A 25,262-nucleotide genomic window follows, 5' to 3' on the forward strand; every position below is an offset into this window, starting at 1 on the left:
CCCCTCAAACTGAGCTACAAACCTTTCTTAGGTCACTGTTTAGGACAGGGATGTCAAACGTGAGCCTGGAGGCCAAATCTGGCCTGCTGATCCATTTTAAAGATTTTTTTCTTGTCTTTTTCTACTTTACTTGATAGGACAGTGTGAGAGGTGGACAGGAAGCGAATTGGGAGAGAGACGGGGAGGGGTCGGCAAAGGACCCGGGCCGGGAATTGAACTCGGGTCAGCCGCGTGGCAGGCGAGTGCCCCACCGGTTGGCCACGGCAGGGCCCCACTGATTCATTTTATTCTTGATTCTAGATCATTTCAAATGTGTATTACAGTTGGCCCACATACACCATTAATGTAGGCTACTATACAGAGACTTGAACATGAAATTTAGTGTGTCACAGGAATATGAGTGGGCCCAGGCCGATGAAACAACTCAGATTCAAGTGCATGTGCAGGCACATTTGAACTACCATGTACTGTATGATGAGGAAAACGGTGTGAAATTTTACTATTATCATTAAGTGCATGCATGAACAATTTTAGCCCATGTTTTAAAATAAATTATGAGTTTGGCCCATGACTTCATTCCAGACCTTACATTTTGGGCCTCAGTCAATTTGATTTTGACACCCCTGGTTTAGGGTTAGGGTTTGGGTTTGTACCAGGGCTACATGTATGTAAACACGTGGCAGCTCATTCTGACAAAGCGTCAGAACACTGCGATTTCCGCCAGTTCTTGTGCATCTATCATTCAGTAATTGTTAAGCATTTTAAGCCAACATCTTGCACTTGTTTTCGGAGCTATTATCTACCCAGCCCCATCACCTTGCCATGTGGTTAAGCCAACATTCTTGGCCATTCAGAAGGTGCTTTTTAAGAGAAAACGAAAGTAAGCAACATTAATTGGATGACAGAATAGGACAAGTAGGTTTCTTGGACTTTGGGTTACTGCTTTTGGATTACTGTTCAAATACATATACCAAAAGGAGAAAGGTAAGGCTGATGCTTTTAAAATCCATTTCTGAAAGGGAAAAAAGCATGTGGTTCCTCACTGACGCACCTGCCATGTGAATTTTTCGAAATGTTAAATGATGATTTAATACAATGAAATAATCAATTATGTTCTGTAATGATATAAAATCAAATAGGCTAAAACAAACCCAAAAAACATGTTTCTCAATAATTATATTTCTCAAAGCATATTTGTTTTCCTTTGAAGCAGAAATGCAGGTCTTAGAATTATGTGGCCTCTGTACACTGTAAACATCAGTGGCTTGAAAGTTAACATCAAATGAACTTCAATAGAGACAATTTCATATAATATTTTAATGAAATCACAGCAATGGCACAACACTCATCCCCCTCTGTGTGTCTGCGTCTGTGTGTGTCTCTCTCTCCCTTTCTCTCTCTCTCTCTCTCTCTCTCTCTCTCCCAGCCATGGAACTTGCACTGGTAAGTCCGATAATGGGAGCTGTGTCCAAAGCAGCGTCGGTGGTCTACAGGTTACTCACAGCGTCGAAAAACAGGACAAATTTCGAGGTGCTGGCAAATCGCATCAAGTGCACGTCTGCCATTCTTGAACGCTTGCACACAATGGGCAGACCGTTCCAAGGTGCGGTGAGAACAGGTGTGAATGAGTTCACCTCAGCTCTGGATGCTGCAGAGGACCTCGTCATCGAGTACGGAGTCAGTAATAGAGTAGAGCGCTTTTTCAAGGCCTCCAGACTAAAGGGCAAATTTAAAAGTGTGTTTAAGAAGCTGAGAAGTGCAGAACAGCAACTCAACCTTGCGCTGAACGTTGAGCAAATGTGTGACGGGAACACGAGGAGGGATCTGATGCCTTATCAAGGAGGTAGGCCAACCTGTTCTGTGGTCTGATGTTAATCTTCATGTCATCATGACATGTTGCCTTTACTTGTATTACAATGTGAGAAAAAAAATATATTCGTTAATTCTATTTAACTCCATCGAGTCGACTTATAATGTGTGTAGGGTCTATCTATGTCAGTGGAAATGGGCCAGCCTGACATATTGTAAATTAATTTGAAGGATTATTTTGAGATTTGCACCGCCTTTTGCATATTTTTGAAGTGGAAGTTGATGTACGGCAAGCCATATTACTTTGTCGTCATGGACAATGAGTTGTCTTTTTTTTAACAGTGCAGTCAACTGCTTAAAGGGACTCTGTGTGAGATTTTTTGTTGTTTATTTCCAGAATTCATGCTGCCCATTCACTAATGTTACCTTTTCCATGAATACTTATACTTACTTATACTTATATTACCACTACAATCAAATTCTAAGTATTCATTATGCCTGGAAAAATTGCACTTTTCATACATGAAAAGGGGGATCTTCTCCATGGTGCGCCAGTTTGAATTTCCAAAAATAGCCATTTTTAGCTGTAAAAATTACTGTACTAGAAAATATTTGATTATTACTCTGTAAACTTTCATGTAAAGATCAAATTTGGCAATATGCAGCCCAGTCAAAGTCAATGCATCCATGTAGCATGCTTAAATCTTAGATCAACACATTAGACCGACAATAAGCATCGGCTTCATGAGGTTCTTCCTAATTGTGTAACTTGCTATATGAAAGTAATGTACAATACTGTGTCTTTTGCGGTCAAGGAGCAGGTGGAGGAGGAAGAGGGGCAGCTGGCTGGTATCCAGGAGACGTCTATCAAGGTGGTTCCAGTGCAGTCATGCCATATCAGGGGGGCTACCCAGGTGCTTCATCAGCAGCCATGCCGTACCACCAGGGGGCGTATCCATGGGGAGGTGCAGGAGCGTCATCAGGTCCCAGTGGTGCCATAGGAATAACAGCGGTGGAAGTTGCTTGCCTCACGCCTTTCGGGATACTTACAGCCAGAGAGATTACCATAACCACGCTTGAGGACGATGAGATTGATGAAGAGTTCAATAATATTTTCATTTTTGAGTAAACACACACATGGGTAAAACATGTTGTTTGCTGGGTCTCTGTTTTAAAAGGCTTTTTTTTATTTAAAGTGTGCATCCCAATTTGGAATGATGCCAGATTGTATTATAGCCTATATTATTATTATTTTTAATAAAGCCTTCTTGCATGCTTGGTTGAATATACATTTACATCTGTAGTTGATACAAAGGTTTGAACAGGAATTTCATACAGGGCAGAGATTGATGACTAGTGGCCTATGTCTCACTCATGGTAGGGCCTATATTGTCCCATAAATAGTCATATACTGTAGCTTACCAGTTTATTGTTTCTCTTGTCAGTATCAATATTTTCTATGCATTTTATTGTGATCTTTCAAACACACTTGGCACATTCCCGTGTGTGTTTCTGTTAAAGCCAATGTAATTATATAGGCCTAAATGTATTGGATCCGCAGCACCCAAACCCAGATGTGTGACATTATACCTGTAGATGTCTCTAGAATGCAAGTGCCCATCTTTACCAGCAGGGGGAAGCATTGATACATTTATTTTTTACACCAAAAGAGGACAGTGTGTACATTCTGAAACAAAAAGATCAGTAGGTGATCCAGCATGTGTAGCCTATACTACATTACATATTTGTCTAAGACAAATCAGGGAATATGTTAAAAATATATAATTTTTTTTCAGTTTTATTACTATTATTATTTGGATTGCATGCCTATAAAAGAGGTGTTATGTATTTAGAGTTAGGGTTATGGTAGGATTAGGTCTATTTTTGGGGTTACCATTGGTTACAGCATGTACACATGCAACAGTACTTCATTCACATTACATTTTTCATCCAAAGTTCAAGTCACTGGAATGATGCATGCTCAGTCAGCAACACAAAATAAAACCTTATCATGGGGGGACTTTTACCATTAAATATTAACCAGCAGTGACAGCACACTGTTATAAAAATGGTCACTGTCATTCAGTTCTACATAGGCTACTCTGTCACATGGGCAGTTAGAGTCAGACTCAGTGTTGCCTACCATAGACATAATGATGCAGTTCCGATTGCCAACGCCGTCAGACTGTGTGTGTGTGTGTGTGTGTGTGTGTGTGTGATCTACACTTTTTAAATACTTTGTTGGACTTTTTAGGCCTTCATTTAGATAGGATAGTAGGCAGGAAGTGAGAGAGAGAGAGAGAGAGAGATGGAGTACGGCTGGGAAATGACTAAGGCTGGCAGCCCCATGTGCTGAGGTACTCTGACTGCATGTTCCCACACATGTCTTCCCTGTGATGCCTAGCCCCTGCACCGGGTCGTCTTAAGTGGAATATTTGTTGTGTGCACACTCCATGTGCTGTGTAGAGGTGTGTCGTTCATGAACGAGCCGGTTCTTTTGAACGGCTCCCTGAAGTGAACGATGGGAACCGGATCACAGCTGGGGGAGCCACTCGACCGTTATTTCGTTCATTTTTCATTCATTTTAAGCACGTGACCTCGACCAGAGTAATTCAATTTGGGAAAAAAACACAATTGTTTGCCTCAAAGAGAGGCAAAAACGATCTTTAGAAGCAGGAGAATAATCAGTTGTTGTTTGGACAAAATTACCTTGAGGTGGAGTCAAAATATTACATTCTTAACACTGAATAAATAATTTAAAAAAGAGCCAAAAGAGCCAGTTTTTTGAACAGCTCTTTGAAAGGAACGAGCCACTAAGATCCGGATCCCGAAAAAGAGCCATAAATCCCATCTCTAGTGCTGTGGTCTACATGTGTTGCAATGGCAAAAATGAGGCTTTGACATTTGAATGAAAGTCTACTCAGAACCTCACACAGCATACAGTATGTACAACGTGGTCAGATCAATCTCTGATATCAGAGGGTTGTCTTCCTTTGAGGTGGTCCTGTCCTCTCAGGGCCTTCTAAGTGTGCAATCTCAAGATCATATACGTTAACATCAGTCGTGATTTTCGAGGCACTACTTGTTTCAATGTAACAGTCTTCTGTAATCAAAATATCCAAAAAACAAGGAAAATCTCAGAACCTTAAACAGTCTGGGTGTTTATTTGTGTGTGTGTGTGTGCGTGTGAGTGTGTGTGTCTCTCTCTCTCTCTCTCTCTCCCTCCCTCCATTCGTCTGTCTCACGTCATGCCATTTTGGTCTTACAGCCATGGCCCTTCAGGCATATGGCGCCTCAATGACAACTGTATTAAGGGGGTTGTCCATGATTATTGACTTAATATAAACACAGGAAAAACAGAAACCAGTAGAACTCGAGGCAAAAGTGTTGATTCATGTGCCTGCACTTGCGATGGTGTTACACAAGTACTTTATACTTTTGTGCTCCAATTGCCAATCATGCAGTCATCCTCAGGGCCGCTGACAGCTTTGGCTGGGCCCAGGACAAAGACATCTAAAAGGGCCCCAAACCCTACATAAAATGTAATGCACATCCAATTCTGGGCCCCTTCTCTCAATGGGCCCGGGACAAGTAACCCCTTTGTGACCCCCCCTGTCAGCTTCCCTGGTCATACTACATATCACTTATTACACGACCAAAAAAAGACCATTTTGAAATTGTTGTTATCCAAAATTTAATCAGTTCAGGTAGGCTACCTATTACAGACTGTTAGCACAACTTTAGGTGCAAATTCACCCATCTGTTCAAAAGTTGATGCACAAACAAACATCTGTGTCAGACAGAAGAATGGACGCATGAGTTAATGCAAGGCCAGACACCTGCAGTACTGCTGGGCAGAGTCATAAAATACAAATGCAACTTTGAGCTACTGGTGAGTCTGTCAGATAAAGACTGCCTGTGATGCTGGACTGCATACACATCCAGGGCTGCTGACAGCTTTGGCCGGGCCCTGCAGGACAAAGTCATCCGAAAAGGCCCTCCCACTCAATACATACAATGTAACAAGGGCCCAATATTCTGCGGCCCTCCCTCTCCCTGGGCCCGGGACAGCGGACCCCTTTGTCCCCCACCAAGTGCCAGGCCAAGTGCCAGTTCAGTCCAAGGTGCGCTGAACAGCTGGAAAGTGTGTGAAAGTTTTTACTGTCTTTTACTGTCAGTGTGTATTGTCTGTTACTGTAAGTGAGATTTTATTGCCATAATAGTTCCCGGTACAAGGAAGCTAAAATAGCATGGACACAAAGGTGCTAAGATAAGGGGATTGAAGTGGTGAAGTGTTACATGAATACGAAAAAAGAGCACAAGGACGTCTTCCAAAAAATAGGCAGAATATATTTTTACTTCTACAGTACCTTGTTGTAAAGGTTACAGTATGAGAGAAAGGAGGGCATTCTGAAGTGAAATGCTATGGAGTTTTCACTAATTCCAAAAGTCATTTTTTTCATTTTTCATTTTCATTTTTTTCAGTTTTCGCCCACCTCTAAATTCCCCTACTTCACTATCACTATAGTAACAGTGTCTACGTGTCTGTCATCCAGAGCATGGGGCATGTTCTCACCCAGTGTTAGGGTTTTGGACTCTCTTCTGTGTTGGGCTTTTCTGTTATGTTTCCTGTGCTTTTAGTTCCTAGTGTCCTGTTGCTGGTGTTTGCCTAATGTTCTCTGTACCTTTGTTTACTTCCTGTCTCACTCCTTGTTTTGCTAAGTCCATGTGCTTTTGTTTGCTTCCTGGTTTTCCTGTCATGTGTCTGCCCCGCCCCTCGTTTGCTCCACCTGTTCCTATTGTTACGACCCCAGCTCGTTTTGAGGGCGCAACATGAAGAGGAGACCACACAAAGATTCAAAGTTCAATGATATTTTTATTGAACCACAATTATCAATCAAACAGGTGTCTAGGGGAATGAATGAACGGGTGTGTGAGAGTGAATGATGTATGCAATGTTTGCGTCAGTATCAATATGCGAGCTGTAAAGAAAGAATCAAAAGAGTGAGGGTAGAGAAGTGAGGAGAGCAAGAAAGAGCCAGTGGTGAAGTTGAGGTCAGAGTGCCTAATGAGAGAGAGGGAGAGGATGGCTTTTAAAGCTTACACCTGCCCGCAGGTGGAGATAATCACAATTAGCCTAATCAGGCCATGGCTCTGCTGTGCACGAACATGCCACGGCCTGGAGATGGCACATGGGGACGTCACACCTCCCTCCCTAAAAGAGGTTGGCTACAACCTCAACAACAAAAACAAATATACTACTCATCCATCCAACATCCTGGATCCTTAGGAGGCTGGATGGAAGCATGCGAACATCATGTGAGAAAACACACCTAAAAACCACACCAAAAATATTAAACACAAGATGATGCAGCGGTCACAATGTGGTCTTTACCACCGGTGGGCCGATTCATTCTCCGTGTATGGTGGGAGTAGTACCTCCCCGCTACATTGCCAGGTTTCCACACCTGACCAAATACACATTTCACCGTTTGTACAGGATTGACGTTACAAGGTTCAACACCATCAGCAATGTTAACCTGCGTTTTACCCAGCCGGGCATTCTCAATAGGTCTACTTTTCTTTCGTTGCCTACGCCTGCGCTTCAGCTCCGGTGATGGTGAACAAGCAACATCTGCACCTGCAACCGCAGACCGCACCACACACGCTGGGGACACATCATAACACACATTTGAGTTAGGCCAGACCTTAGCCCCAGCCAAATCATTTCCCAAAATGAAAGAGACCCCAGCTACAGGGAGAGATGTACAAATGCCAACAGGCACATCAGCAGTGACCAATTCCGACACTAGGTGGACACGGTGCAGTGGCACACACCTAGGAGACATTTCAAAGCCCTGCACAGCAACCTTTCCAACATATGAATGCTCAGAAAGTGGTAAAACTCCAGACAGCAAAAATGACTGGTCAGCCCCAGTATCCCTCAGTATGCGCACAGGAACACTGACCGGGGACTGACCAGACAGTGAGACAAAGCCATGGGAGATGAAAGGAGCATAATCAGTACCCCTCCCTTTGCTCACTTTAGCAGCCAGACATAAGCTCTTTGTAACTCCATCACTCTGCAAAGCAACCAGCCCAGTGCCACACGTGGTTATCAGGCCTGCAGGTTTGGGGTTTTTGAGGTCAAAACAGTCACTGGCTTTATGGCCAACCTAGTGACAATTGAAGCAGGTTATGGGATGGGCAGTGTACACACCACTAGGTGGTTTTCTCTTGGGGAAAAACTTACCCTGAGGATTAGGCCAGCGGCCATCAGACATGTCTTTATGAGTCAGAACGTATTTGTCAGCTAAGATAGCAGCTTGTTCTAAGGTGTGAACTTCATGTTCCTTGAGGTGTACAGCGACAGGATCAGGAAGACCATTCATAAAGTCTTCAAGAAGCAGAAGTTCTCTAAGGTCTTCCTTAGTTTTAGCACACTGTGCGCTGCACCACCTATCGAACAGACGCTCCTTTTCACGTGAATGTTCTACATACGTCTGCTGATCCGGCTTTCTAGCATCCCGGAACCGCTGACGGTACGCCTCAGGGACTAGCTCATAGACATACATGACAGTTTTCTTCACTTTGTCATAATCCTGTGCCTCAGCTATGGGTAAAGCTGAGAACACCTCTCTTGCCTTTCCAGTGAAAACACATTGTAGTAAGAGGGTCCACACATCCTTGGGCCAGTTTAAAGTGGCAGCAACTCTCTCAAAATGATTGAAATATTTGTCTACTCCTTCTCAGTAAAGGTGGGAACAAGACAGATATTTTTGCAGACGTCAAATTTTGGCCCAGAGGAGGAAGGAGGAGAAGCAAGCTTCGAGGAAGGCACAGGAGGTGACTTCACCTCCAACTCAAGCCTCCTCATAGCCAGTGCATGATCGTTGGCCATACGTTGGAGCTCTAACTGTTGGTGAAACTCCAGTCTACGGAGTTCTAGCTCTAGCTCCTTCTCTCGCAGGCTTATGGCCCTTGAATCAATTTCGCTTTTTGGCTTCTCAAGCTGCAACCCCTTATCCTCATTAACCAGTTGCTCCATGTCAGGTGAAGCTGCAGTAGTAGCAGTCACCTCTTTCTCCTCTGAGAAGACAACACCACCACCATCATCATCATAATCATCATCATGCTCATCCTCCACCTCCGTTTTAATAATGGAATGAGCAATTAGTTGACGCTTGATGGAGTCAACCAATTTGTCCTTTGTCTTCTCTTTAGCACTTATAGTTAAGCCATAGTACTCTGCTACAGCCAGGAGCTGATCTTTGGTCAAAACTGACAGCAGCTCCAAAGATGGCTGAGCAATAAATTCATCAACAGACGCCATCACTTCAAAGAAGAACGTACTCCAGGATAGCATTCAATTTCAATTACTCAACAAAATAATGGAGCTATACAGCTGACTAACGCCAAATAGAGTGATTCATTTGATCAAGAGGACACTCACAAAAAAAAGAAAGAAAATGAGGCACAAAACCACCACTGGCTAACAAAATATCCTCTCCAACAAGGGACAGCAGCTGCACCAAGCGCTTAGGCTACCATGTATTACTCAAACAAGTTCACGATTACGTGACACTTAGAAAATACAACGCTACTGACCAATTAACCCAGACACTACAGCAGCGCAGTATGTCTGCACACTCACTATGCTGCCCTCGGCCTGCGTTACTGGTGCAGAATTAGACAGCTAGCGAACAGTTCAAGAGAAGGCAAGCTGAAGTGTGATTTTGTCCTTTTATTTTCTTTCTTTCATTTCCTTACTGACTTGACTTGCATTTCCACATTCAATACTTCTCTTTACTCACTCTCTCAAAACTTCTCTTTACTTGACACTCTCAAACTGTAAAACTGTAAACAGAAAACGAAATAAAGATACATGAATCTCACATACTTTACCATTTGCACGTGGCACAAATCTACACGCAATCCAGCGATATAATTTCAGCACACACAAACGTGACCTAGCATTGCTAAGTAGAATGAAATTAGCCAAACATTTCCAGGCAAGTTAAACATCTCTTCTAGAGCCAGACAGATCGAAATACACAACAAAATATGCATGAAATTTCGTTCACAAACTAAATCTTACACAAAAGGTCACTTACAGACTTAAATTGTCCAAGGCACAAGTGTGAAAGAATACAGATTGCGGGAGAGATGAAGTCCGGAGGCATTACGGCAGAAAACACTAGAAACACTGGCAGGAACTAATCAGGAAGTAGATTTGCGCTTAAGGCGCAGTACCGCGAGAGAATCCACTAGGTGGCGGTATTCACCATAAGATTTACGGGAGTCATACTAAACTCAGGCATGAAATTAAATGGAAGGCAGAACACTCCCCGCTTGGCGTATAACTAATATGCCACTACAGACATTTACTTAAACACAAAACTTAGGATTCAAAAGGATATGGACCTCTAGCTTTCATCAGAAAGCAGAACGACGATCTCTGAGATGGGTCTCAGAAGGACTTTAACAGTTCCGTCTCTGACGATCTTTACTTCCACCTTCCGGGTCCTCTTGTCCCGGCTCGGCAGCGTGTTGACGATCACTCCCACAGGCCATTCGTTCCTGTGGGCTTGACTGTCCTTGAGCAAGACGACGTCGCCGGTCTTGACGCTTGGCCTTTCGTCGGTCCACTTTCGGCGGCCCTGCAGCGTAGATAAGTAGTCTCTCCTCCATCTCTTCCAGAAGGTGTTTGCGAGGCACTGGACGTGTTTCCACTGCTTCCCATGCAGTTCAGCCATCTGGAAGTTTCCAGAGGGCGCGGAGACGGTGCTCATCTTCTGGGTCAGGAGCATTGCCGGGGTAAGGACGGTTGGCTCGTCGGGGTCGGAGGACACGGGCACCAGGGGTCTCGCATTCATTATGGCCATGACTTCGGCCATAAGAGTGCTCAACACCTCGTGTGTCAGGCGAGTGTGTCCGGTCTGGAGTAGCATGGCATCCAGGATGCGCCTGGCGACGCCGATGAGTCTTTCCCAAGCCCCCCCCATATGTGAAGAATGGGGCGGGTTGAAGACCCAGGAGCACCCCCTGCTCTGGAGGTAAGTTGTAACTGGTGAGTCCTCGGTGTCGATGCCCAGCTCCTTGCAGGCACCGACGAAGTTAGTCCCTCTGTCGGAGCGGAGAAGCTTGGCCGGGCCCCGGATGGCGAAGAATCTTCTCAGGGCATTGATGAAGCTGTCGGTGGTCATGGACTCTATGAGCTCGAAGTGGACAGCCCTGGTGGACAGGCATGTGAAGATCACTGCCCAGCGTTTGCTGTCCGCACTTCCTCCTCGCGTCCTCCGAGTCATAATGGCCCATGGCCCGAAGACATCAAGGCCTACGTGGGTGAAGGGAGGCTCTGGAGTGAGCCTGTCGGGAGGTAGGTCGGCCATCTTCTGTTCTTGCAGGCGCCCGCGTAGCTTGCGGCAGATCACGCACTTGTAGATGACAGAAGACACCAGGCGCTTACCTCCGATGATCCAGTATCCAGCTGCTCTCACGGCACCCTCCGTTATGTGACGCCCCTGGTGCACTACTTGTTCGTGGTAGTACCTCACCAGCAGTGTGGCGATGTGGTGAGTGTGTGGGATAATCAGAGGATGCTTCTCTTCCGTTGGCAGGTCCGGGGCGGACGAGATGCGACCTCCGACCCGCAGCAGGCCGCTTTCATCGGTCACTGGATTGAGCTTCTTGAGGGGACTCTGCTTCAGAAGCGCTTTGCCCTCTCTGAGGCATTCGAGTTCGGTGTGGTAGACATCGTGCTGGACCGCACGGATGATGACAGTCTCTGCGTGGGACAGCTCGCTTGTGGTGAGTGCGTCCTTGAAAGAGCCCCACCTGTTGCGCGATGAGTTGGGTGGACTGCCTCTGAAGGATGCGGCAACATGGATAAGCCTGGCTGTAGCTTTGCAGAGGTTCTTCCAGCTAGAGAATCTTTCGAAGCGCTGAGAGCCCAGAGGAGCATCCAGGGCTCTGGTAGCCAGAACTGCAACCTCAGGCCGGATCTCTGCGTCTGCTTCGGGTTCGATGAGGGTGAAGACGTTGGGTTCTGGAGCCTCCTCGGCGGTCTCGCGTGTGAGGAAGGTGGGACCGGAGAACCAACTGCTTTGCTGTAGCTCTGCTGCCGGCATGAACCTTGTAGCATGGTCCGCAGGATTAAGGTCCGTGGGGACGTAGGACCACTGGTCTGGATGGGTGCATTGCCTGATGCGGGTCACCCGGTTGGCCACGTAGACATAGAATCTTCTTGACGAGTTATGGATGTAGCCAAGCACGATTCTACTGTCCGTGAAGAACCTGACAGCATCCACATCGATGTCCATCTCGTCTCTGATCAGCTCGTACATCTGAACAGCCAGCACGGCCGCACAGAGCTCGAGGCGGGGGATGGTGTGAGCAGGACGGGGGGCCAGCCTGGACTTACCCATGATGAAGCCCACATGTGGTTTGCCGTCAGCGGTGACTGCCCTCAGGTAAGCGACGGCGCCTATGGCTACTGTTGAGGCATCGGAGAAGATGCAGAGTTCTCGCCTCCGAGTTGAAGTCAGTAGTGCGGGGATGTAGCACCTCTTTATGTGTAGGTCTTCCAGAGCTTTTAGGGAGTCTTTCCACGTATTCCACTGAGTCTCTTTCTCCGGGTCGAGTGGAGTGTCCCACCCCTGCTCTGTTGACAGTTCTCTCACTAATGCTTTTCCTTGCATTACGACAGGAGCGACGAACCCCAGGGGGTCGTATAGGCTGTTGACCGTGGACAGGATACCTCTTCGTGTGTACGGCTTTTCTTCCCGGGACACTAGGAAGGTAAAGCTGTCCGTTTCCAGGTTCCAGGATAGGCCCAGGCTTCGCTGGAGGGGGAGAGGGTCGACGCCGAGTTCCAGGTCCTTCAGGTCCTTGGAGCGGTCTTGTTCAGGTAAGGCTTCCATCACCTGTTCGCTGTTTGATGCTACTTTATGCAGCCGTAGGTTCGACTCTGCGAGCATTGCTGTGGTTCTTGTGATGAGGTCTATCGCTTGCTCGGGTGTAGCGACAGAGGTCAGTCCGTCATCAACATAGAACTGGCGCTCCACGAACTGTCTCGCGTCGGAGCCGTAGTCTGCTTCGCCTCTCTCAGCGGCTCGCCTCATGCAGTAGATGGCGATGGCTGGGGATGGGGTATTCCCAAAGACGTGGACTTTCATCCGGTACTCCACTATGGGCTTGCTGAAGTCGTTGTCCTCATACCAGAGGTAGCGGAGGTAGTCTCTATGATCATTTCTGACCACAAAGCAGTAAAACATTTGTTGCACATCTGCTGTAATGGCGAAGGAGCACTCCTAGGAGCGTGTTATTCAGATCGGGGCCGCTGAGGAGTACGTTGTTCAGGCTGATGCCGCTGCATTCGGCGCTTGAGTCGAACACTACTCTTATCTGACCCGGCTTCTTCGGGTGGTACACGCCGAACGTGGGCAGGTACCAGTGTTCTTTACCTGGCTCCAGGGGTGGCGCACGCTCGGCTTGGTCGTTGTAAAGCAATCTCTGCATGAACTCGGTGTAGTGACTTTTCATTTCTGGCTTTCTCTCCAGAGTCCGCCTGAGTGAGGCTAGACGATTCACTGCTTGTTCCCGGTTGCTTGGGAGGAGTCGTCGTGGCGACCGGAACGGCAGAGGTGCTATCCAGCTGTGATCAGCATCCTGGTAGACCTCCTTGTCCATGATGGCCAGGAACGCTTTGTCGTCCATCGACAGCGCTGGTTTGTTGTCGTCTCTTGAGCTCTCGAAGACAGAGTGCCCTAGTCCATCTGTGCTCGTTACCTGGTCCGGGTCGTCCTGCTGGGTGGCGGAGAGACATTGGTGGAGGTGTGGCTTGCCACCGTAGTCCTCCTTCACCTGGATGTTGTTTGGACAGGGGCGGAGAAAAGATGCACGACCGTTGGGTAGCACACTTGCCTTGTACACGTTGACTTCAGCTGGTTTGTGGACGGCGTCCAGGCAGACCTCGCCCACGATGACCCAGCCTAGGTCGAGCCGTTGCGCGTAAGGAGCGTTGTGTGGCCCGTTGATCTGCTCCCGTACCTTGTGGACTCTCAGGATGTCCCTTCCCAAGAGCAGGAGGATGGGTGCGTCAGGGTCCACAGCGGGGATCTTGTGCGCGACTGGCTGGAGGTGTGGATGGTTGTATGCCACGTCCGGTGACGGGATTTCTGATCTGTCGTCGGGCACCATGTCACACTCGATCAGCGTGGGGAGCGGGAGTTGCAGTTTCCCATCCATGGACTCGAGCACGAAGTTGCTGGCTCGCCTGCCGGAGGTCTCTGTAGTCCCGGAGCAGGTTTTCAGCGTGTATGGTGCTGGGCTGGCTTTGACACCGAAGAGGTTGAAGAACTCTGCTTTGGCGAGAGACTTGTTACTCTGTTCGTCCAGCACTGCGTACATCTTGACTGCTTTCTCTTTTTCCCCTACAGGAAAGGCTTTGATGGCGCAGATCTTGGCGCATGAGCGCGGGGTGTCTGCATTACCACAGATCTCGGTGCAGTAGGACACAGCTGCCGGTGTTTCCTCCGTTTGCTCCCCGCTTTCCTCCTTGTGTGCTTTGGTGTTCTCTGCAGGTGGCGGAGGACCAGGGTGGAGAGCGGCTATGTGTCTTTCACTGTTGCACTCAGTGCATTTGATGGGCGCTTTGCAGTCTTTTGCAACATGCTGAGTTGACCCACAACACTTGTAGCATATGTGGTTGTCTTTCAGGTATGCCCTGCGTTCATCGATTGTCTTTAATCTGAAAGCCCTACACTTTTTGAGTGGGTGTGGCTTCTTGTGCAGTGGACACTCACGGTCTGGTTCGCTGGTGCTCTTCTCCGTGGAACCAGTATGACTTTCGTTGGACTTGGACGTAGCCTCCGTCTTGTGCACGGCGACCGTAGCTTTCTGGCTGGGCTTTACGACCTTGTCGGGTCTGGACGGCGTGGAGGTGGCGAAGGCGAAGCTGGGGTCGTTCCGGACTTTGGCCTGCTGGCGGACGAAGTCTGAGAAGACCGGGAATGGAGGGAAGGCTACCCCGTATTGTTCCTTGAACCTGGACCCCGTGGTGATCCATCTCTCTTGGAGGCTATAGGGTAGCTTCTCCGCGATGGGGTTTACCCCCCGGGCCGTGTCTAGGAAGGCGAGGCCGGGGAGGTATCCATCCGCCTTCGCGCATTCGAGTTCGAGGAGGATGTCGCCCAGTTCCCGGAGCTTGGCGCTGTCTTTGTTGGTTAGCTTAGGGAAATCTTCAAGCTTTTTAAGTAGTGCATGCTCGATGACCTCTGGTGTGCCGTAGCAATCTTCCAGGCGTTGCCACACCATGCTGAGGCCGGCAGCGGGATTGAGGACGTGCACTGAGCGGATTCGTTTTGCATGTTCGGCTGATTCGGCGCCAAGCCACTTCACTAACAAGTCCAGCTCCTCTCTATAGGAGAGATTTAGATCTTGAGTGGCGGTCACGAAGGATGCTTTCCACGACCAGTAGTGTTCGGGCCGGTCGTCGAACTTGAGAAGGCCGGAGCTGACAAGCTCTCGCCGCATGAGGTACCTGGCCAGGTCTTGCGCTTGTTGTGGCTCATGTGGGGTCACTCTCTGGGGGTTTGTGGGCGGCTGTAGGTTGTCAGGATGTGCCCTGGGTGGAGGCCTCACGCTGGGTGCTTCCTTTTTGATGTGCGTGGCGTTTGGCATCGGATGTTGGCGAACAGGGGCGGAGTGGCCCACCTTTTCCCGCCGGGAGAATTTTCCCCTTGGCGGCCCTCTTTTAAAAAACAAACAAAAAAAAAACAAAGCGAACAACATGGTTTCCTAACCAAAAAGACAAAAGCCATGAAATCTGCAGTCGTACTACATGTGAACATTAGTGTTGTCAAAATATCAACCTGAATTGGAGAATTTAGCCTACGCCTTGATGAAATGCACAGCCAGTGGTGTAGTCTATGTAAAACGCAGGTATACGCACCCATTTCAAAAATTCAGGGATTACAGTATACCCACTTAAAATTGATTGATCCATTATTTAAAATAGCACAAATATATACATGACACATCAAAAAATGCTCAAATATACAGTATACCCACTTCAAAAAGTAGACTACACCACTGGAGCCATCATCACAGTCCAAAGCATTCATAGGCCTACTAGGTTAGGCTACATCACGCAACTGTTCCATGCAAATGTGCACTCCACTGTCATTTTGACAGTTTGAAATTGAAATATCATTTAAGGAAGACAGGATGAGCATGGGCACAAAGTTTTGAGTGTGGGGATTTTTAGAAAAGTAGGCTTACAAAATATAGTATAGTAGCCTATAGCTTACAAAAAGTCTGTCTACATTGTGCAATAAACCCACCATGCAGCAAATAAGCCAAACCTAGCTACTTCAAAGCACAACCATAAGTCAACAAAATGTATAACCAAACGGTGTAGGCCTACCTTAAAACGCTGTCTTCGTCGCAGCAAATGTCTTTGTTTCTTGCAATCACTCTACTTTAATCCACAGCTTAGCCTACACACCCAGCGCTGGTCACATCAGAATCTTGTGTGGTAATTATTTTGTTCCATTTCTTCAGACATAGGCTACATCCTAAATGTACCACATATAAATATATGTATGATAATAATATTATTTCGACTATAAGGAGATATACTGGTAGTTCTAACAAATCAAAACAAAACCCATTGCTTCTGTTAGGTGCAGTTCTCTTCCTTACCACTTGGTGGAGTCTGTTCGTAACCCAATTCAATAACCAGAGAGCAAGTGAATCTGGACTGGAAAGACTGTAAACTGTAACAGTCGTGTGGAAATCGGAAAATAAATCATAATTTATTAATATTTCCATCCTTTGGTAACCAATCTACATATCACAGGTTATTTAAATACTGAAAACGAAACTGTGTTACTAAGATCTTGTAAACTTCCGCGATCTACGGTGTATGAAAATTATCAGTAGAGAAGGGGTGTGGCCAATTTACTGTTTGACACCGTCAGTGAGGTATTGCCGTCTGGTATACGGTATAAATACTGGCTAGTCAGCTGAGTTGACGTACAGAGAAGTGGAAATTGGGAAGTCAGTGCATGTATGTACAATCTTGAAACTTCAGGGCCGGTTGAAAACTCAGTGAGGCCGCGATATTTCATTTCACGGCCGCGGCCCACCGGGACAAGTCCCCGATCTCCCGACGGCCACTCCGCGCCTGTTGGCGAACAGCTGGCCCAGCACCAGCGGCTTGGTTTGCGAGTGTTCTCTGGGGCCCCACTGCGGGCGGCCCTGCTCTGGCGACTTGGTGTGAGAGTGTTCTCTGGGGCCCCACTGCAGCTGGCCTGGCTGCGGCATCTTGTTGTATGGGTGTTGTATGGGGCTCCACTGGTGTATGTTTCAGTGGCTGTGATTGTCTGTGAAACAGCGCTGCATGTTGCTGGACATAGTTACCGGCTCGTTCAGCTGCATTGAGGGGCCTTTCTGGAACGTATGGACCGTGGCGCTTCTCCCCGCTTTCAATCTCCTCTTCCTCCTCGTATGCGTCTGCTTCTGCCCTGCGTGCAGCAGCGTTCTTTTGGCAGCTGAGGAGGTGGAGATTGGCTTCGAGTTCTGCTTTTTGTCTCATTGCGTCCGCTGACTGCCTCATTGCGTTAGCTTCAAGCTCGGCTTTCTGTCGTATCATGCTGGCTTCTTTTTCAGCAAAATCTAGCTCTGCCTGTGCAGCTTTTAGTTTGGCGTGTGCCCTGGCTCTGGCAGTTGACGTTGATCTCCTGCTGGAGCAGTGTGAGGGGTGATGGGATGCTTGTGAACGGGCATCTGGTGTTTGAAATGGCTCTCCCTGTTCAGTTGACAGGTGAATATCTGCTGTGGTTGGCTCTACTGGAGCTCCACCAGTTGCCTGTTCGATGGCATTCTGCTCTGGTCTGATTGAGTGTTCACTCATGACTTCTTTTTCCATCCTAATCTTCTTACTTGGACCCGCCGCGATGTAGTCTTTTTACTATGCTGCCCTCGGCCTGCGTTACTGGTGCAGAATTAGACAGCTAGCGAACAGTTCAAGAGAAGGCAAGCTGAAGTGTGATTTTGTCCTTTTATTTTCTTTCTTTCATTTCCTTACTGACTTGACTTGCATTTCCACATTCAATACTTCTCTTTACTCACTCTCTCAAAACTTCTCTTTACTTGACACTCTCAAACTGTAAAACTGTAAACAGAAAACGAAATAAAGATACATGAATCTCACATACTTTACCATTTGCACGTGGCACAAATCTACACGCAATCCAGCGATATAATTTCAGCACACACAAACGTGACCTAGCATTGCTAAGTAGAATGAAATTAGCCAAACATTTCCAGGCAAGTTAAACATCTCTTCTAGAGCCAGACAGATCGAAATACACAACAAAATATGCATGAAATTTCGTTCACAAACTAAATCTTACACAAAAGGTCACTTACAGACTTAAATTGTCCAAGGCACAAGTGTGAAAGAATACAGATTGCGGGAGAGATGAAGTCCGGAGGCATTACGGCAGAAAACACTAGAAACACTGGCAGGAACTAATCAGGAAGTAGATTTGCGCTTAAGGCGCAGTACCGCGAGAAAATCCACTAGGTGGCGGTATTCACCATAAGATTTACGGGAGTCATACTAAGCTCAGGCATGAAATTAAATGGAAGGCAGAACACTCACACTCAACAGGCCAAGTTACAATTACAGTAGGAGAGGCCACTTCCTTCAGAGTCACTCTTACAGCCTACGTGCAGCTTGCAAAAACAGCAGAAAGAGGGTTACACAATTATGAACGCTAAATGGAACTAAAGATAAATCACGCGTTCCAACCCAACACAACTGTAAGCAAGATGCGCAATACAGCTCACTACTGACAAACAAAATTCACTTACCAATCCAGCTGGCACGGCCAAATCACTCCACCTGCATCGAGATGAGAACGCTGCTTCGCTGAAATCCACAGGGTATGGTTACATCTACAGTCCTCTGGCGACCTGTCCTGCACAAGAAAACTTGCTTTGCCTAGCTAGTCTTCAGAGGCTTGCCGACCTCGTGGCGACTGGTTAACGCATGAACTCGATGCAATACAAGATTGCACGAAGCGTACCCCCGACAGGAATGTAAATTCCCGATTGGATTTACCTCTAAAAACAACAAATTTACAAACAGATCAAAACAACAAACAGTACTTTGAAGGAGAGGCAGAGCCAAGCTGAAGCACTCTTCCTAAACCAGAGACTGAATAGGCCTACCTAGTTAATTAAGAACAGCGTTCTCACCTGAATGAAAGCACAGCACCCAGCGCAATACCAGACAGGATCCCTGACGAGAACCCCAATTCATGTTACGACCCCAGCTCGTTTTGAGGGCGCAACATGAAGAGGAGACCACACAAAGATTCAAAGTTCAATGATATTTTTATTGAACCACAATTATCAATCAAACAGGTGTCTAGGGGAATGAATGAACGGGTGTGTGAGAGTGAATGATGTATGCAATGTTTGCGTCAGTATCAATATGTGAGCTGTAAAGAAAGAATCAAACGAGTGAGGGTATAGAAGTGAGGAGAGCAAGAAAGAGCCAGTGGTGAGATTGGGGTCAGAGTGCCTAATGAGAGAGGGAGAGGATGGCTTGTAAAGCATACACCTGCCCGCAGGTGGAGATAATCACAATTAGCCTAAATCAGGCCATGGCTCTGCTGTGCACTAACATGCCATGGCCAGATGGCACATGGGGACGTCACACTAGTCATTGTGTTCATTGTGTTCCGTAGTTAGGTTTCTGATATCACCTGTTTCTAGTCTCTTGTCTCCAGTGTTTTCACCTGTCTCTAGTCTCCTGATTATTGTTTCCCCATGTTCTTTTGTCTGGTAGTTTAGCTGTAGCTCGTTATTCCTTTCTGTTTCTAGTTTGTGATTATTGTACCCACTCTTCTTCTTCTTCTTCTTCTTCTTATTTGACTGGCGGTTGACAATGACTTCAGTGTATTACCGCCACCGCTAGACTGGAGTGTGGAACAGCAGTTGCCTTTTCTAAGCAAAACAAAAAATTAAATGCGTCTAATTAGACCTGTATCTTTCAAAAAAGTAAACAAAAAGGGTAAAATATTTACATTGCTTCTTTGTAATATATTTTTTAAGCTGAGTGTTGTGTTGTTCGCCTCTAGTTGCTCAATCAACGTCTGTCTCTCTTGCTGGTATTTCCTGCAGTGTAACAGGGCATGCTCTACAGTTTCTGGGCTTTCCATGCAAAATTCACAGTTACCATCAGCATGCCTGTTCATTCTGGCTAGACAGCTGTTCAGCCTGCTGTGCCCCATCCTCAGCCTGGCCAACACCACTTCCTTTTGTCTTGTACCCCCATCTCCAACAACTTTACTGACTTCAGGCTGAATATTGAATAGGTGTCTCCCAGTGTGCCCACTCTCCCAAAGCTGCTGCCATTTCCCAGTAACTCTCGCTTTAATTATGCTTTTGACTTCTGCTTTACTATACTTTATGTCGACGTCTATTTGCTCTTTGCATGCAGCCTTTTTGGCATATTTGTCTGCCAGTTCGTTCCCTTCCACCCCTATATGTGCAGGAACCCATACAAAGGACAGTTTAAAACCTGCCTTAAGCAATGCACTTGCCAGCTGGAGGATTTCAATTAGAATATCGTTTCTGGAACACGAATGTGAGCACTGAATGCTCTCCAAGGCTGAACTTGAGTCCGATGCAATGACAATTTGCCTGTCTCTCATGCCATTACCCTCTAACCAGAGCAGGGCAAACCATATGGCAATCAATTCTGCTGTATATACAGCTAGGTCATCTGACAATCTCTTATATATGGCTAACCCCAGTTCAGGGACCACATGTGCCACTCCCACCTTTTTGTCTTTGCCCTTTGAGGCATCAGTGTACAACATCAAACTCTGCTTGTATTGCTCTGCTGTATATTCGCTTACTCTCCATTTGTCCACCTCATTCTCTTGCCTTTCCTCAAGCAGTGCAAAGTCCACTCTTAACTCTTCTAAGGTCCAGGGGGGAACTGTTGGATAAGACACTGTGGGGGCAATATCCAGGCCACTTAACTCCATACTCTCAACTTTGTCCTTGACGGTCCACCCAAAGCTCCTCCCTCCCGCATGAAGTCGCTCTTGGCATGGAGTGAGTGCTGTCTGCGCTATGTGACTTTCATCCTGCCCCTTGAGATTGACCCAGTATACCAGGGCAAGCTGCTCCCTTCGTAACTGCAGGGGCATCTCCCCCACCTCTACCTGCATTGCATTTACTGGTGAGGATTTCACTGCTCCACTGCATATTCTCAAAGCTTGATTATGCAACACATCCAGCTTGTGTAGCATTGACTCGGAAGCTGACCCGTAGGCTATGCATCCGTAGTCTAAAACTGACCTCATCAGCCCAGTATAAATTGTTCTCAGTGCACCCCTTGAGGCTCCCCATTCAACTCCACACAGGCATCTCATGACATTCAGAATTGTTTTGCACTTGTCCACCATTTTCTGGATATGGCAGGCCCAGGTCAACTTCTTGTCCAACCAGACCCCCAAGTACTTGAACACATCCACTCTTTCCAGTTCACTCCCTGCCAGGAGGATTTTCAGTTCAGGCTTAACACTTCCCCTTGTAAAAACCATCACCTTTGTCTTTTCTACTGAGATCCTAAATCCCCATTGAATTGCCCATTGGTGGACTTCATTTACCGCTTCTTGCATTTTCTTCATAATGTATTCCACATTCCTCCCCTTTTTCCACATGGCACCATCACCAGCAAACAATGCCACTCCATCAGGTCCCTGCACATTTTTTAAAAATCTGGTCAATCATGACATCGAACAGTAGGGGGGTAATTATGCTCCCATTGTACCCACTCGTGTCTCTGCTCTCCCCTAGTTCTCAGTCATTGATTTCACCTGTGTGTCGTTCCTTGGTCTTGTTCTCTTGTGTCTAGCATCATTGTCACCTGTGCCCCATGTAATTAGTTCTGGTTAGTGTTTGATTAGTTTCCTGTGTCTTGTTTATTGCTTTCTGTGTATTTAAGCCCTGGTGTGTCTCTTTGTCCTTGCTGCGTCATTGTCGAACCTCCGTGAGTAACTTTGTTGTGTCAATCTATGTAGGCCTAAGTCTAACCCTGTGTTCTCCTGAGTGTTTAAGTGTAAACCCCTAAGTGTCTTTAGTTCTCTGTTTTCAGTTTTTTCCCCTTCGTGGGTATTTTTGTTTGTAGATTGCAGCGTGTCTGCATTTTGTGTTTTATAGTCTTTTTGTGAATAAACCCCCCATTGAACCTTTGACCGTTGTTGCGTGCTGCACTTGGGCTCCAACCCTGAAAATCCTGACACCCAGAACCTCTGACGCAAAGAGTATACTGTACATGACCACGATGCCATTGGTTTCCCTGTCACTTACGGCACCATGGGGATGGCTGAGGGGTGTGTCCATAATGGGACACAACTGCCTGACCTGTCATTTATGGTATGACTACTGTAATATTCAAGGGCATAATCTTACATAACTTCAGATGTGTGTTTGAAGCAGACTGACCTCAACATCCCTCCGGAGTGAGCACAGATCGGCTTAACATTCTTGGCTGTTGTGAAGGCGTCTTATTACAATGTGATGCTAAGGAATAGGCCTACTGTTGTGGATAGTATTAGGGAGTAAGGCCTATACTTACTTCCCCCGAAGACTGGACTTGATTGTTGACAGACTTTACAAATACCTGCACCAGAACTGATAAGGTAAGGTTGAATCCTTAGTTATTAACATTTTATGAATTAACATTTCATCAGGTAACATTTCATCAGGTTCTATTTTGTGCAGTATGACGAGTTAAGACCTAAATAGGATTTATTACAGGCTAGCTGTGGTTGAAGCAGCATTCTCAAGAAGGCTAGGCCTATGACAGACATTTGGAATTTCCCTGCATTTTGTTGGCATGTAAATCTCTCTTCCTCTGTTTTCTTTTTTCTTTTTTACAGCCATGGAAATAGCACTAGCCAGCCCGTTGTTCCGAGTTATATCAAAAGCAGCGTCAGTGATTAGTAGATTGCTGGACGCGACGAGCAACAAAAGAAACTTTGAGGTGCTGGCCAATAAAGTGAAGCATCTTCAGGCCATTCTGGAGCGCTTACACACCATGGGCAGACCATTCCAAGGGGCACTGAGCATGGGTGTGACGGAGTTCTCCTCCGCTCTGGATTTGGCCGAGGAGCTTGTTATACAGTATGGACTCACCAATAGGGTAGAGCGCTTTTTCAAGGCATCCAGTTTGAAAGGCAAGTTCAAAAGTGTCTATAAGAGACTAAAAAGTGCCGAACAACAGCTCCTCCTTGCACTGAGCGTCGAGCAAAGGCGTGCGGTGCCAGACGGGAGGATGGGAGGAGGGTTCCTGGTGCCCAGTCAAGGAGGTACAGTACGCCAATCAGGGCTGTTTATGGATTTTAATCCTCACTTGACAATATTAGTTTGTTGCCTTTGAGACATGTGTTGATATACTGTACAGTAAAATGCTGAACCCACTTTAAAAATACAGTTCACTATGGTCCATAGGCCTACATCTAACATAAAAAAGTAGTATAGGCTTATGTATAAACTTTTAGTGGTCCGATACCTATTCCTGATATATTACCTTGGGGTCATCTCATAGTAACTATTTAACCCGTTAAGACGTGGCCTTAAAAAATGCTGTTACCATATGTTTCGTTTGTGTTGTGGGTTCTTCAATAAACACATCGGTACTTGAAGAGAATGGTCTTTATATAGTAAACTGGTTGCACTTCATATTACAGGCATACACAACTGTGTTACTACTACATTGTACTGCTCTGAAAACTGTATGTTCTAACTAGGGCTGGGACTCGATTACATTTTTTAATCGAATTAATCTACAGGCTTTGGAATTAATTAATCGAATTAATCGCATTTTAATCGCATTTAAATATCTGACTTGAGAACAGTGAAAAATTTGTTTTTTTCACATGGATTTTGAATAATTACAATAAATAAGCTTAATCTAAAAATATTATACATTTTTAAAAGAAGGGAGAACTCTTCTCAATTTCAGCAGGCTGTTCACCATCAGGCGTAATACTGCCCTCCACTGGTCTAATCCAGAACTATGTAGCTATATTATACTGCGATTAATTTTTAAAATCGTGTTAATTAATGAATCACATTGTGTGATAAATTAATCTAAATCAATGCATTAATTTGCCAGCCCTAGTTCTAACACTAGGCTTTTATACAATGCACGGGCGCCACCGATCTAGCTCATAGGGAATTATACCATTCAGGATGACCAATCACAGGTTTATATCATTACACCAGAATGGCAATGGCCAAGTTGTAGTCTAGTGCATTACTAAAGGCCCATTGTTATGCCATAGACCTATTAATGTGGTATTTACAATGAAAAAAAAAAAACTCAACCCTTGTTTATACATATACTATTCTAAAATGTCTCCAATGGCCGAAAGTTTCAGTGTGTCTTTGTGTGTTTTGTCATTTGTGGTTTAGGAGCACGTGGTGGTGGAGGTGGATCATCAGCACTCATGCCGTATCGGAGTGGGCCCTCACGGGGAGGAGGAGGTGGAGTTGTGGCAGGTGCAATAGAAGTAACGGAGGCGGCCATCCTCACACCTTTTGGCATAATCACGGCCACGGAGGTTAACATAATAACAATAGAAGAGGATGACGATGACAATGATGATGACAGTAATGACGATGACAGTAATGACGATGACGGTGATGACGATGACGATGACATTGATGACGATGACATTGATTACGATGACATTGATGACGATGACATTGATGACGATGACAGTGATGAAGAGCTTCAGTATGGCGTAGGCCAGTTAGCTTTGCATGGATACTGCAGTAACTATGGAGTTGGTTGCCGAGCGTAGTTCAGTCCTTCATGTGGGAAAATGTATGGAATGGAAAGGGGAACCCATATGCTAAATACATTGCTACTGCGATTTCCAGTCACAAATATTATCAACAAAACATTCCTGGTAAGCACTATGACTGTTGTTTAACAATAGGCTGTATTGAAAAATCATTCAGGTGTGTAGTTTTACAGCAGGTTAGAAGATTTCAACCTGTACTCGCTAGCATCCCGCTAATGTTTATGGGTTTGGCCCCATAAAAATTTAGCTTTGTGACCCAGTATATAATAATCTAGTGGTGCAAAATAATCGAAACGCTACTCAAATGGGGTCTTATTATTTCTAGCTTCGAACTTAATATTAATATTTCAGGACAAAAAATGATAAAAAATCACAAAAATTATAATGGTAGAAAACTCAATTGACACCCATTCATTTTGCACTGGCCCGTGGATAGGGTTAGCCAGTTGTGGCTAGTAGCTAGTTCCGTGAGTGAACACCCCCTGTCTGTACTAGTAGGTGGAATCTCAGCCATTTTGAATTAGGCTATATAGACATGATTTGTGG

General features: G+C 46.0%; 2 protein-coding genes across 3 annotated transcripts; both read left to right on the plus strand.

Annotated features, from left to right (window-relative positions):
• The first annotated feature begins 908 nt into the window (after positions 1-908).
• On the plus strand, positions 909-3,581 carry LOC134445394 (uncharacterized). Of its 2 annotated transcripts, none has more exons than XM_063194481.1 (3): positions 909-984; positions 1,427-1,843; positions 2,625-3,581. In XM_063194481.1, the coding sequence occupies exons 2-3, from the start codon at positions 1,429-1,431 to the stop codon at positions 2,936-2,938; spliced, it is 729 nt and encodes a 242-aa protein (XP_063050551.1). In that variant the 5' UTR covers positions 909-984; positions 1,427-1,428; the 3' UTR covers positions 2,939-3,581. The 2 variants fall into 2 exon arrangements, with proteins under 2 accessions (XP_063050551.1, XP_063050552.1); XM_063194482.1 differs by having other exon boundaries at positions 2,631-3,581.
• Positions 3,582-22,343: 18,762 nt separating this feature from the next.
• On the plus strand, positions 22,344-24,713 carry LOC134444644 (ribosomal L1 domain-containing protein CG13096-like). The gene is made up of 3 exons (XM_063193898.1): positions 22,344-22,544; positions 22,785-23,213; positions 24,322-24,713. The coding sequence occupies exons 2-3, from the start codon at positions 22,787-22,789 to the stop codon at positions 24,711-24,713; spliced, it is 819 nt and encodes a 272-aa protein (XP_063049968.1). The 5' UTR covers positions 22,344-22,544; positions 22,785-22,786.
• Positions 24,714-25,262: the final 549 nt, after the last annotated feature.

The sequence above is a fragment of the Engraulis encrasicolus genome, chromosome 3 (genome assembly GCF_034702125.1).
Source record: "Engraulis encrasicolus isolate BLACKSEA-1 chromosome 3, IST_EnEncr_1.0, whole genome shotgun sequence".
Classification (NCBI taxonomy): domain Eukaryota; kingdom Metazoa; phylum Chordata; class Actinopteri; order Clupeiformes; family Engraulidae; genus Engraulis; species Engraulis encrasicolus.